This window comes from Gallus gallus, chromosome 1 (assembly GCF_016699485.2).
Source record: "Gallus gallus isolate bGalGal1 chromosome 1, bGalGal1.mat.broiler.GRCg7b, whole genome shotgun sequence".
Lineage (NCBI taxonomy): Eukaryota > Metazoa > Chordata > Aves > Galliformes > Phasianidae > Gallus > Gallus gallus.
This window is the reverse complement of record NC_052532.1, coordinates 88,796,741-88,810,881: the sequence shown is the minus strand read 5'-3', so window position 1 is coordinate 88,810,881 and position 14,141 is coordinate 88,796,741. Positions and strand designations below refer to the sequence as shown.

The 14,141-nt window shown below is 40.7% G+C and overlaps 1 protein-coding gene across 6 annotated transcripts in view; it reads right to left on the bottom strand.

Annotated features, from left to right (window-relative positions):
• TMPRSS7 (transmembrane protease, serine 7) overlaps positions 1-8,588 on the bottom strand; it is a 37,237-nt gene extending 28,649 nt beyond the window's left edge. For 2 of the 6 annotated variants that reach the window (XM_001233290.7, XM_004938293.4), the window contains exons 1-3: positions 4,360-8,380; positions 3,192-3,311; positions 550-692 (exon numbers count right to left, since the gene is read on the bottom strand). In XM_001233290.7, coding sequence (XP_001233291.3) covers positions 550-600 — 51 coding nt within the window. In that variant the 5' untranslated portion in view covers positions 601-692; positions 3,192-3,311; positions 4,360-8,380. Of the gene's footprint in view, positions 1-549; positions 693-3,191; positions 3,312-4,359; positions 8,381-8,442 lie in introns of those variants that run through there. The other 4 variants (XM_040667175.1, XM_040667156.1, XM_040667166.2 and 1 more) reach the window with 4 other exon arrangements.
• Positions 8,589-14,141: the final 5,553 nt, after the last annotated feature.

Sequence of the window (14,141 nt, the reverse complement as noted above, 5' to 3'; positions counted from 1 at the left end):
TTTGTAGTAAGCAAAACAGTAGCAAAGTTAAGCTGTTACCTTCCCTGAATAGGGATCACAGTTATTAATCTCCCTGCTGCTGCAGCTTACTTTCTGTATTCTAGAAGTGTTTTCCAGCTAAAACTGCAATTTGACTATCACTAAATTATTTATTCACTCCTTTGTTGTGAGTTAATGTTCAGTAACCCTCTTCTGTATCACCTCAGGGGGAAAAAAAACCCAAAACCAAAAACAAACACTTTACCAACTCTAACATTGACTTTCTTGTCTAGAAGTAGAGTTGTTTTTGGAAAAACACGCTGCCATGTTACTAATACAAGCTTTTCACATTGTTACTTTAACAATCCCATTATTTCAGTTGTCTGAAAATATGTTATTTAGAACTGGAAGATATACAAACATAGATGGACTTTTACAGATTAAGCTATAAAATGTAAAGGTATAAGAAATCTTGGAATGTCAAGGTTAGTACTTGAGAATTAGATCATAACAGATATAATAGTGCCAAGAAGTATATGAAGTACAGAATGCTTAAGTCAGCCTACTTACACTTAGGTCATCTTCAGGCTTAGCTGCTGGGTGATCAATTCTTTCATCCATTCCAGCAAAATTAATTTTATTGCTTGTCTCAGCTAAGAAAGCCTTGCACTTTTTCCCCAGGCACTGTTCCTCCTTCTGAAGCTGAAAGACAGCTAACAGCAATGACCAGGACCAAAAGAGGCATCAATTTACTTTGATGAGTTTCCAGTTGTAATCTCATCTGCCCTGTTTCTCATTTGTGAATATTAGAAGGATGCTATCAAGTAACTTTAGACATCAAAGTCAGTCAGAATATAACAGGCTTTTCATAGTCTTTTTTTTTTTTTTTTAAGCTGAAATAGACTCCAGCTTGTTAACACATCAAATCAGAGTGCTGAAATCTATGCATCATTAAAATATAACAAAATCAGTTGCCATGAACAAGAAAAAAAACATACCAAGTAAAATGCAAATGAAAGAAAAATTATGCAAGTACAAAGAAGGGAGAAAAAAATGTAAGCACCTTGAGTATAGAGTGCTTCAAGTAGCAAATGACCATTACAAACAAAAATAGCATTCTGACTCATAGAAATTCATAAGGTACCTTTTGAAGACTCAAATTTAGTTATTTTATTGTAACCTAGAAATAAGCATATTTTATATTGTTAAAATAGATAAAGTTTCAAACTGAGGCTCCTTTTTTGTAACGAGAGGCAGGAAGTCACTTGTACCATAATAGTAGCATCCTATTTTCTTTGGTAATTAAATATTTATAGAGGATGTAAAACAGTACTTTCTTCAATGGATACTAAGCATAGAGCTGTCTGCGCTTTTAAGTGATTAACAGTTTTAATGCCTTCCTTGGGTCAAGTTCAGAAATGGCACTGGAGAAAGGGCAACTTTAATTTATTTTTAAAAAGTACACGTTCTCTGAATTTACCATTGAATATATCAAGCCTACATTAAAAATCATAAAAACATTAGCAACATAATAATGGAGAGATATAGGATAGATAGAAAAGATGCAGCCAGACCTCATAGCACAAGCTCCAAGCAAAATCTATACTCCATAGCTGTAAATTGCAATAGAAGTCCTCAAATACGGGTCTATTGGTCAAGAAATGAACTTTAATGAACTTCATGCTGTTGCTAACTGCCCAGTTCTCCAACTTATCTAGATCCCTTTGGAAAGCCTCTTGTTCCCCCAGGGAGTTAACAGAGCCTCTTAGTTTAGTATCATCAGCCAACATTAAAGATGCACTTCAATCCTACACCCAGATCACTGATGAAGACATCGAACAGAAAATGGGCCCTAGAACTAAAGTCTGGGGAACACTGCTAGTGAGTGACCACCAGCCAGTGGTAACCCCATTTACTACAACCCTTTGAACTCTACCATCCAGCCAGTTCATCACATTGCCTCAAGTGAACCTTTCGATCTCACAGTTGGACAGTTTGTCCATGAAAGATGCCACAAAGGGCTGTATCAAAGACCTTGGTGATATCCAGCATGATTTTATCAGCTGCCTTCTCTTCTTCTATCACAAGGTCACTCGCTTCTTGGCTGGAGATCAAATTACTAAAGCAAGACTTTCCATTCATGAACTCACATCAACTATGCCTGATAATAGATTTGTTCTTTAAATATCCCTTTCAGCATCCCCCAGGACAATCTTTTCCATAACTTTTCCAGGGACTGATGTTAAACTAGTAAGTTGGTAGTTCCCTAGGTCTTCTCTCATGCTCTTTTTTGTAGATGGATATAACATTGGTTAGATTCCAGTTAGCAGGAACCTCCTGAGATTCCCAGGAACTCAGTTAAATTATTGACAGGAGTCCAGCTGTAACATCTGCTAATTCCTTCAGTTCCCTGGGATGAATCATGTCTGGCCCTGTGGACTTAGGAACGTAGAGCCAATATAACTGGTCCCTCACAATTTCAGAGATCATAGATGGGAAGTCTCTGTTCCCGCAGTTGCAGTCCTCCAATGCTGAGGTCAGGGTAGCCCAACATCCATCACCATTGTTAAATACTGAGGCAAAAAGGCAATAAGAGCCTCTGCCTTTTCCTCCTCCTTAGTTATTAAGTGACAATCTACCCCAAATATCATTCTAATATTTTCCTTTGATCTCTTCTTGCTGTTGATATTACTTGAAAAAGCCATTTTTGTTGTCTGACACCACAGTGGTCACTGTCAACTCAAGTTGGGCTTTGACTTTTCCCATTTTCGGCCTGCAGACACAAACTGCAGCTCTGTACTGTCCCTGTGAAGCGATATCCTGCGAACATTGCTCCCAGAGGTCATATATTTTCTTTTTCTGCCCTTGTTCCAGGCAGAGCTTCCTATTGAGCCAAGACAGTCTCCTGTCCTGCTTACTTGACTTGAGGAACAGTTGCACAGTATGCAGTTCCCTGTGGTTTGAACTGGCTGCGTGGCTGGCTGGCTCTGTCCAACATTTGCCAGTTCCACTTGTGACACCAGTCACCAGTACCTCCATGCACCCAGTGTGAGAGCGTCAGGGCTCTGAAAACTCCTCAGACACTCCTATCACCCCCCCCCCCCCCCCGGTTTCTCACTCATCTGAGCACATGGCTGTGGCGTTTCAAATTGTTTGTGTAACTCAGAAAAGTCTTCCACCAAACTGATCACAGAGTACATAAAATCTGTTACCTTTGTCAGTATCAAAATATTTTGCACTTCTGTTCAGTAAGTTCTTCTTACTCTGGAGAAACACAAATCTCACCTCCAGACTTGACTTTTCCCTCAGCAGTTTAACTTCAAATATATTTCCTTGAGAAGACAAAAATAACCATGGTTTGTTATTAAGACAGTAATAAAAGTCAATCAGAAGCTGTAGTGCTAGATGTATGCTTTAAACTTGGGAAGAAAATTGTACGCCGTTTCCTGCAGATTACAAAGGCAAGCTGAGACAGAAGTTATTTCCATTCCCTTCAGTGAGGTAAATAACATTATAATGCACCTTTCTCATACCTATGCTATATCTGAGCCACTTGCATGAACTGAATGAAGCAGAAAATAGAATTTATCCCAAACAGCATCTAATTGAGTGTTTGTATTGGCTGTAGGAGGCAAAGCACTGGCAGCCTGGAGAAGCAGCTGTGTGAAAAGAGGCTGAGGGTTTGCCCTGTGCTGAATATAGCCAGTGCCAGTCATCTCTTGTATGCCCACAGCAGGGCACAGCTGAGCACATCAGCCAGCCTGGTGGCACTGCTGGGAAAATGTATTTCAGGAAAAGAAGCAATGCCTGATGGAGAGAAGATCAGGAAATAAAATGAACAAGAAGCAGATGGAAAACCAAGGCCAGAGGAGGATAAAAGGGAGCTCCCACCGTAAGAGCAGATAGATACCCATGCCACAGCCCATAGAGGAGACAATGCCAGCGCAGATGGGTTTTCCTAAAGAACTGCATGCTGTGGAGAAGGCAGGAGTGGCAGAGAGAAGCCACTGTATGCTGACCATAGCTCCCACCATACTGCTTGGTTACTTCCCCACAAGTAACCAAGCAGACAAGAACGAAGATGAACTTGGGAAAGCGGGGAAGGAAAGGTATTATTTCAGCATTTATCTTTTTGTTTCCCACCACCCAAATTAGCAGTTGCATTTTTATTTTAGTTGGCAACAAATTAAGCCAGTTTTCCCCAATTAGAGTCGGCCTACCAATTACTGTTGCAGGCAAAACAACCTCCCTGCCTTTATCTCAGCCCACAAGCTTTTTCCTCTTCCCCGTTCCTGCTCTCTCCACACATCCAGCTTTGGAGAGGAGTGAGCAAAGTAGGAATTTGACTGCTAGCCAAGAGCCAAAATGTTGGTATGGTACCTGTTATTTCCTTTGCCCACCTCTACTTTTAAATAGCAAAATTATAGTTTGGTGGTTTTTTCCCTGTTTCCAAGTAACACGGGTTAGCAAACTGAAATAAGACAGAAAACATGTAAGAAATAAAATCACATTATTAAACTGATTTTTGCTGTCTCCTTCCATTTCTTTAGCCATTAATTACATGTTTCCTATATAAGAAAGTCTGGAGGTTAAAAAAAAATGCCATCTCCTCACAATGATAGGCTTACTTTTAGGTTCCTCGATGGACACTGCTGATTCCAGGCCAGCTTGAAAGGTTAATATCAGCCAATTACTCAATTTCTGAGAAATGTGCTTTCACTTACGTCCACCAGAAATGGCCATTGGCTCTGAGCCATTACTTTGCACACATGAACTGGTAATTAAGCAGTTTCATTTCAGCTTCTGTAATTAATGCATATCAAAATATGCCTGTTACCACTTTCTGACCCGAGTCAACATGATACTCATGTCAATTAGTTTCAGAAGCCTCCTGTTTTCTTGCTTTTGTCATGGCTTCCAGAACAGTTCCACCTCCTTATTCTTCCCCACTACTACAGAAACCACTGTTACAAATCATAGACTTCTCTGTTTATTCATACACCAACCATGACACTTGGTTTTACCCACATCATTCTCTCTTAGGGCTGTGACTTTCTGTTGCACATTTTTTTGACAACCTAACTTGGTTTCCCCTCTCCAAGACTCTGACATAACCAGGGACAACTTGATATAATCTGTGACATCCCTTCCTACCCCTCCACCTCAGCCCACTGAGTCCTCAATTAAGGGAAAGGCTGCAGAGTCTATGCAACTGCCTCAAGCCACAGCTGAGATGCCTGACTATTGCACAGATTTCACAGAGGAAGCTGGTATACCAGTGATTCAAGTCTCTAGGAGAAAAATCTCATCTTGCACTACACTAACCTACTGCTAAGAGAGGAGGGAGACAGGGATCAGCTTACCTACCACAGTCTGCCTGGAAATTATGCGTATAAATCCAATTTAGTTTTCTGGACAGACTATAGTCAATTGTGAAAGCAACACGTTCAAGACAGATGAATCACACTTTTGCCACTGAATACAAATAGCAAAGACACAATTATCGCAGACCTGAGCAACCTTATCATCTACAAAATCCTCTCTTTGTAATAGAAATTGTCCCTTTCTGACCAAAGTTGCCACAGTCAGTTCAGAAGCAGTCTTTCTTCCTTCTTTAAGCAACAGAAGCCTATAGAACTATCTTGCAAGAACTAGCCCACTAACTTATCAGAGTGCTCTAGAGAGCTACAAGCCTCAGCACCTCATTTTTTTTTTCTTTTTTTTCCTTCAAACTGGACTTCAAGACAGAGTTTGCTCACTTTTCAGGGTCTCCCTTTACTAAGTAGCAATTACATGCAAACTGCAGGAAAACAAGGAAGGAAAAAGAGTCCATGAATAAAGCAAATTTAGTTCAACTAAAACCTGGTTTTGGTACCTACAAGAATTCTCTTGCATATTGCTTGTAACTATTTTTATTTAATCAAAACAGGGGTCTTAATACACATGTGAAGGCTAAGCAAGGGTTTAAATGATGATTTCTGATAGCACTTGAGAAGGTATTCATAAAGCTTCTCGAGTCCAATATTGTATGACACAATCTAATACCGTATGACTGCACATTTTGCCCTTTGCATAATTTCTTCAAATTACAGCCAACATTACCTCTAGAGGAAGAAAACATTTTGTCTGTCCTTTTCAATACGTGAAGATGAATTACAAATTCAGCTAGGTCTGAACCTGGAAAGGTCAAATACCTATACTTTCAAAAAAACTTGTACAAATAATAACCAGTCTACAAAGATCTGCATACATACATTTATATTTTGGATCCATCTCTTCCCTCACAGAAGAGGGAGCACGCACAGAATTGATGTTTCTTTAATTTGTCTTTGGAAGTTTATATTGCGAGCAAGTTAAAATGAGACATTACCAAACTATGGAAGTGGGTGGCAATTGATTACTAAGCATTAAGCGATTAATAGTTGACTTCTAACATATGTTTTAGTATCAATTTTAACCTCCTCCACTGAATGAATACCACGCTGCTTACTTGTTAGATTGACATCTTTGACATCTAGAAAAGCAGCTTGAAATCATAGCATTCATACATGCTTTTCTTCTCCTTAAACTCTTTCTTAATTTCCCATTCTTGACAGTGTTCATGTATGCACACTTGAGGCCTCTGATGCAACAAACAGTTTCCAACAGACTAAATCATTTTTGAAGTCACAGGTGATGGATCTCTCTTCAAAGCTTCAGACACAGCCCATAACTGCCATTGACAGAGCGTATCATCTGAAGGGAAGCAGCCAACTGCCTAGCATAGCAAGCTTCCCTGAGCACTAATATAACTATTTTGCCTTGCCTATGCAGACTGAGTGCAGCTTAATTATTTATGTCTTCATCAATTTTAATTAAAGCGAAAAGGCTATATGAGCACGTCTTTTGGCCACAGCTTGCATTTATCAGTCTGTGGCATTTTAAGGACAGACAAGCCCTAGCTATTCAATCAGTTAATGGCCAAGCATCATTCGCCTCTTTCTGGGACCACTACCTAATTTTACTATCAATTTCTCCCTTGTTTACTAGGCAGCTATGTATGGCAGTGAGAAAGACAAGGATTGTTACACAGCTTATACAGTTTCCCTGTTACACAGGAAAACACAGATTATTTTACTAGATTAAATATGGCTTGTTAGGAGGAATCACAGTGTTAGGATATCTGCTGTACTTCTAAAAAATAAAGGTTTTCTACAATATTGAAGTTGACCTGGTTCACTTGGTGCTGAAGCCAGTGATATCACCCTTTAGAGAAGTCAATTTGTGGCAGCACTGCAGCCAAGTGAAAGCTGCGTTTGTAGTTTTTCAGGTAATGGAGAGTTCTGATGTTCAAGCTTCCATCCATCAGAGTGCTCGGTCACCTGTTCTTGAGGTAGGCCAGGCATGAGTAAAATTTACCATGCAAAGACAAAGCACTTGCTCACCAGTGAAGATGTCTGTGCTCTCCCTCACAAACCACACTTTAGTTCGTGCCCTACTGAAAGGGAACAAAAATGAATATTTCTAAGTTCCTTACAGTTTCAGTTCCTAAGCAGAGCTTTCCAAAAGCATCGGTTCTTGAGACTAAGATCCCCAGAAGCAGTTATGGTTCTGTTATGAACAGTTATGATTTGCAGTTATGATTTGCAGGTACCTTATTCTCCATCATCAAACCCAAAGTGTCACATGGAAGGCAAATATCACTCTTCCCACACTTCCACAGCAGTCAGTTGCTGTAACACATGCCCAACTGACAAGAGAACAATGTCTAATGTGAGTGAACCAAAGATGCAGCCCTTGTGTAGGAGTGCAGCCTCCCTCCCAGTGAGCACTATATCCAGCGCGCCCACAATCCTCCTGCCAGCCTCTCTCTCCACGAGCCACAAATAAAGTTCCCTATAAAACAGTAACATAACATACTGTCATGCCTTTCCACAGCTGTGTTTTCCTTGCAGTTACAACTTTAAGCTGTAGGAGCAAAAGGAGCAGAACAAAATTATTGTTATTTTCTTCATTTGTTTTTAAAGCAATGATGTGAATTAACATAATATTAAGCAGATTATTTCACTTCCAGTTTCAAACAAGATGTTTCATTCAGTCTGGTAAATATGGAGTTTCAATTCCTTCTTTCATGGATTATGGGGCAGCTCAACATACCACACACCCAAGAAGTGACACAGGGTCATTGACACTGTTGTTGTTCTCTCTCATCCACCAGAGGTTTTGGTTAGTAATAGAGCTCTCAAAAGGCCAGCAGAGGCTTTGTTCTTCAGTCCTTTAACTAACAGGGAGGGACACCAAGGAGTTAACATCACAAATTTGACTAGGAAAGTTAAAACAGAAGTAATTTTGTTGTTTGAATTACACCACACGGCCAAGAATCACACTGACTTATTCACCAAATCCCACAGTTGCCAGTTCATACATTTTTTCCCCCAAAGATGCACCTGTTGTTCTACCTAGACAAGTACAATACCCCTTGACCTTGACATCTTTGAGTACTTGCAAGCAGCTGCTCTGCCTGATCTGTTGGGGCAGAAATCTTCATTAAGAGCTCTTAAATCTCACCACCTTGAACATCTGCTCATGCCCTTGGGCTCAGTGCTGTGTGAGAACATGCAGAAGAAGATCTGGACAGATGGAAACAAACAAAAAAACAAGTTTACATATCGAACTCATTATGATCCACATAAGCCGTATTTGTTTCTCCTTTCTGCTTCTAGGTTCTGTATTACAGAGATTGCTGTTTGGGTTTTGCTTACAGTAGCAGGGCTTCAAAAGACCAGGTCTAGTCATGATCTACACACACAGTGTATTTATGCACTCACTGGTGCATGACAAAACTGGAAAAACTAAAGAACTGTTAAATGGAGAGAGCTAGAACCCTATTGGCTGCATATGACTTGTCTCACACATTCCTGACTAAAAATTGTTACCAAAGCTTAGCTACAGCTCTGGGCTGTTTTGTTTTGTTCTTGCTTCTTGTGCCTACTGTGTGGATCTTCAGAAGACAGAAGCATCTTTCCAGCCCTTGGGTCTCCACACAGCCTAAACTCAGGGTAGCTGTGTGCCTTCCTCCAGTACTGCTGTGTTATACATCTCCATCAATCAACATCTCTTAACAACACCGCTTGAGCCAGCTCTGTGGACAAAATACCTACCTGAAACTTAAACACTTCATTTTTCATTTTCAGAAGCAGCCCTTCTCAGATAAACGGTCCGTTTTTATGAGTTTCATCCCAATCAGTATTAGAGCTGATGCATCATGAAATGTAAAATGGAGCTACTCGAGACCATTCGGGAGATCAATCTGATCAGCAGCTTGCCAAACTCAGGAAGTCACCTGAGATTTGTTTAAGGACCAGCATGTGAGGATCAAAAGGTGGTCACAGGAAAGAAAAGCTGATCAATACGTCTATCAATACAGCGTCTAGTAAAGATAGATACATTTGCCCACTGCAGCAAAACTTCAGTGTCTTGTTATCTGGAAAGCACAGGCTAAGATCCCCATACTGAATCCTTTGTGTACAATAATGCCAGAATCCGCCAAGACTCTGATCTTCTTGCCTTGCAATAGAACAGAGCTGAACTTCCATGCCCTGACTTCCAGATGCGGGGAGCTCCCTGTCTCCACTTCCACGCTGACAAGTTGTCTTCCTACTTCATGCCTGTCCAAACGTGTAGTGGATTTATTTTAACAGGTGAGTTGGGTTCCTCATGGTGTTTTACTAAGTTACAGGAAGGGTTGAGCCAATTTTGGATCAGACAAGACACTGACAGAACCATCCTCCCAAGAGCTTTTACTGTCATGACAACTTAACAATCCAAACAAGACAAAAAGCACCTGTGTTTTTACATAGGCAGCCTGGACCCATCCTTTCTTAGCTTAGGACCTTCCACAGCCAAATGGGATCTTGGTTGTCCATCTCACCAGTAACATACAGGGCTGTCAACATACTGTCTCCAAAACCACTACCAGGAGGCAGCTGTAAGGGCCCACTTACACTCACATGCTGAACTGATCACCTTGTTGGCTTCCTGTTCAAGAAACCAAATTTCTGGACTCATCTGAGGCTGATCATTTCTCAAACATTTCTCCATAGCCACAAAAACTGGAAACATTTCTGTAAAAACAGAATACTTAGGCTCCAATTTACATATGTTTCCTGGGGGAGGTCGGTAGGAATATATATAACAATTCCTACAGTTTAACATGTTAGAGAAATTGATCTTTTTTTTTCCCAAGGATTATCCATAATACATTTCATTTTCTCTTCCTAAGGCTTTTAAAGGACTCCAAGGCAGCACAATAAGTCTCAGAAGTGCTTTGCATTCTTAATGAGTCCCAAGGGAGGAAACATGATTCATTCTGCAGAATACCGAGCAAATAGCAGTAGCCACAACCTTTATCTCAAAGGACAAAATGTAGTTATAAGCACCCAAGCCCATAAGTAATGTTCTATGAAGAGCTATTTTTGGAGTTAATTTTCCTCACTCCCAGGAGCAAAACAGTTTCAGAAGAGTAATAATAATCCTGTTCTTTTGGAGATCCTGGTTTCATTTTGATTGATAGACATTCGTTAATGGATAAATCTCAGAATAAAAAGACTTCAGTGAGAACAGTGCCCTCCCTTTCTTCAGATCAGTAGCTCCCACCAGACATGGGACAGCTCACCCAGTGAAGCAGCTTTGCCTGCGCAGAGGTGAGCTTATGGAAAAAGCACTTTCATCCTGCTGTACTTTCAGTCTTATTTTTAGACAGCCAAGTAAACAAACAAGTGCCAGTTCTCTTCAAGCAAGGTACACGATCAGTCTCTGCTATGAACTGCTTCCCACTAATGCACATTTAGGTCCACCCTAACTCATTCCCAGCCAAGATGGCAGACTTTTCACCTTCACTTGCTATTCATAGGTTTAAAACATCAGTATTATCTGAAAATATACAAGCACTGACCAAAGAGACAACTAAAGTTCAAGACCCTTAGTGACCTGTGATGACAGCAGGAGTGATGTTGATGACATTAAGTCTGACTGATTCATGTTTCTGTCTGAAGCGGTCATTCATCCCCTCCTTACAAAGATACGGAATGCTCCTTTCTGTAACACAGCTGCTGATTCCCCCCTCCTTCCACTCTGGCCCTATTTCCCTTGAAACATCTTTTCCTCTACCCATATTCCCCAGTATTTCATAGGCTATTTCAAGCCTTCTCACTGGAGATACAACTTCAAATCCATCTGTTCTTCTAATTCATTTACTTTCTAATTTGCATTTTTTTCCTAATGACCCACTGCATCCATAACACAGGCATCTCAGTAACAGGTATAAAATACTTGCTTTTAGGTTTTTGTTTCCTATTAAACCATATTCTTGCTCACCTTTCCAGGCCTGAAACAAGGAGTTTGGAGATCAAAAATACCTTGGGTTTCTTTGCTTGTTTTGGGGCGCTGCATGCATCATCCCCCATTTATGAGAATCACAATCCCTGCTGTTCTATCCAGGCTTTGCTATCCACACAGTGCATAGTTTGGAGCGCACCAGTCACCGTAGCACTGCAAGCAAGCAAAAGAAATTCAGCTGCCTCCATCCTCCATTTTCAGATTCTGATGCTCTAAAAATAGCACTGCAAGAAAAGGTGTTGAAGCTTAAGGTATGCTCACCACTCTCAGTTGGCCTTAATCATGCATTTTATACCTTGGGGACAGATTAAATGAACGATACCATTTTGAGAAGACTGTCTGAAAACACAAGGTTAAATTGCTCCTTTTATTTCAAAATTGCTATAAAGCGATTAACGTTTGCTGAAACCAATTTTCTTAAAAACTAAAGAGTCATTCTAGATGAACCTCGAGGTCTGTGATTCATCCCATTAGAGGTAGAACACAGCATCTTAAAGAAAGCAGACAACGTTCCCAACTGAAACTTCCTTCCATACCTCTCACTTTTGTAGGAGACAGCATTTGTACTCAGCTGAAGGACATGACTATCATCCCTCCTCCAATTAAATGCTCCCTGGGCCCATTTATCTCCATCTCATAACCCAATTTGCCTGGATGTATTTGACTCTGGTGGGAGTGCAATTCACTCCAACTGCAAGAGGTAGTTCTTCGGGGACTCATCAGATTACACAGAGGCAGAGATTTTAAATACAGAACATATTCTGCCAAAGTGAAGTTCACATACACAGCTTGCTCCAGTGACACTGCAGTCATATGGCTTGCTTTTATTTTACCATCCTGCTTCAAAAAAGCAAACAACACAAAAACACTTTAATTATTCATGGTGTCATTTTATAAAACAGATTGATGTGAATCTTGTTGTAAACATTACTTTTGGCTTTGGTGCTCAACCTACACCAAGTATATAAAATGAAAATGACAGAGAGAAGTAATTTAAAAAGGAAAATAATCAATTACTACAAATATATCACATTTTTTTTCTCTACTTACTTTGAGTCAACTGTTAACAAGGGTTTGTATCCAGAGAACACAGAAATATACCACAACAATGACCTTCACATAATAATTATCTTCATTCAGAGACAGGGTGTGACAATAAATTGACTTATTAATGAAAAATGTCATACGTGTTTCATTCTTTGTACTTGGCACCTCACACAACAGCTCAGACCGTGGTAACACTTCCAAGGGAAGGATGAACACAACTGAACATTTCACAGAAGAAAAAGAAAGTAACATTTGTTTGTGAGCAAGACTTCCAAGGCAGCATAATGCACTTCCAAAAAACCATGCTGATTTAAGCAGGTCTTTTTTGGAGAACCAAGCAGAAATACTTTCTAATTACACTAAAAAATAAAAAATCCCAAAGAGTATACCCCTATGATGTGAGAGATAGAGCACACGTAGAGAGACAGGGAACAAATAGAAGCCTGGTCATGATCCTTCCCCAGGGCCCAGCTGTCCCCAGCAGCTCCCACATGGACTGACCATGCACAAGGGACAGATGCCTTCACACAGCCTCACTCCCACATGCTCTATTTTCAGCAACAGCCATGCCGCTCCTGGATAATGCCTACTCAATGACCATCCAGCAATAAGATGCACTTACTAGTGAGCAGCCAAGGAGGATTAATAGCTGCTTTTCTGCATTCCCAGCAGCTTCTGCCCATGCTGAGCTGCTGAAGGGACATTGCCTCAGAGCAAAGCCTTCTACAGTAAGAGAGTAGAGTGTTCTCCAGGTGATGGACACCAGCCCAGATTTTACTTATCTTTCCTAAGGCAATGATTAAACCTTTCACTGCAGCTCCTTCATGTAATCTTGCAATCAAATCCACCTGGCTACAGCTCAGTCTCTGCCTTTTCACCAGCAAAACTTTCTCCATCTGGTTGCTTGTGCACCCAGCTGCAACTCCTTTTCTCAAACACTCATCTGAGGAAGAGGAATTCAAGAAAAGCTTATTTGCTTTAATAATCCCACCACAATGGTACCATACTCTTTTATTCATCTGAGCTGCTGTGGCAGATGAGGGCAAAAGGTCCCTTCAGAAGATATCAGGAGATGGCAATCACTCCCAGCGCAAATTCCTTCAATGTCCCACTTAAGCCTTCCAAACCTCTTCCTGAAGTATTGATTTTTCTCCTTGCATCAAAAGCTTTTCTGTTCAGCTATAAAAAATAGCGCTGCTGTGGTATTCAAGCACTTTACAGCCAGCCATGTATTGTTGTGACCTCCCTTCCTGCATGCTGGGGAAGTACTACTGTCCCCTTCTACCAAGGGCCAAACCTGCAAAGACCAGTCAGGTGCACAGCATCCCCGTGGCGTTAGGGTATGTCTGTGGCTGAGGCACTCAAATATCTGTAATAGCTGGGTTGAAACAACATCTATCAGAAGAAACTGGAAGTAGCAGAGTTGCCCTTTACCTGCGTTATGCTATGCGTGGGAGCTGATCCAAAGACACTGAGCGCACAATGTTGACTCATCACAACGCTGCTGTAAAACCAACCCCTGAAAACAATCTCTGCACATGTTTTTCCTTCTCTCTTTCTGTGCCTTAATAACAAAAAAATAAGATAAACAAGATATTTAGCTGATTGTGCACACACAAAAGCTCTCATCCATCTTTCATCTTTATTGAGGAGTTGACAGAGTGCTCCCTTTCTTACAGTGGGGTTTGAAGATGCCCAGTAGTCTGTATCTGACAGCCTGCAGCCAGCCATGCCCTCCT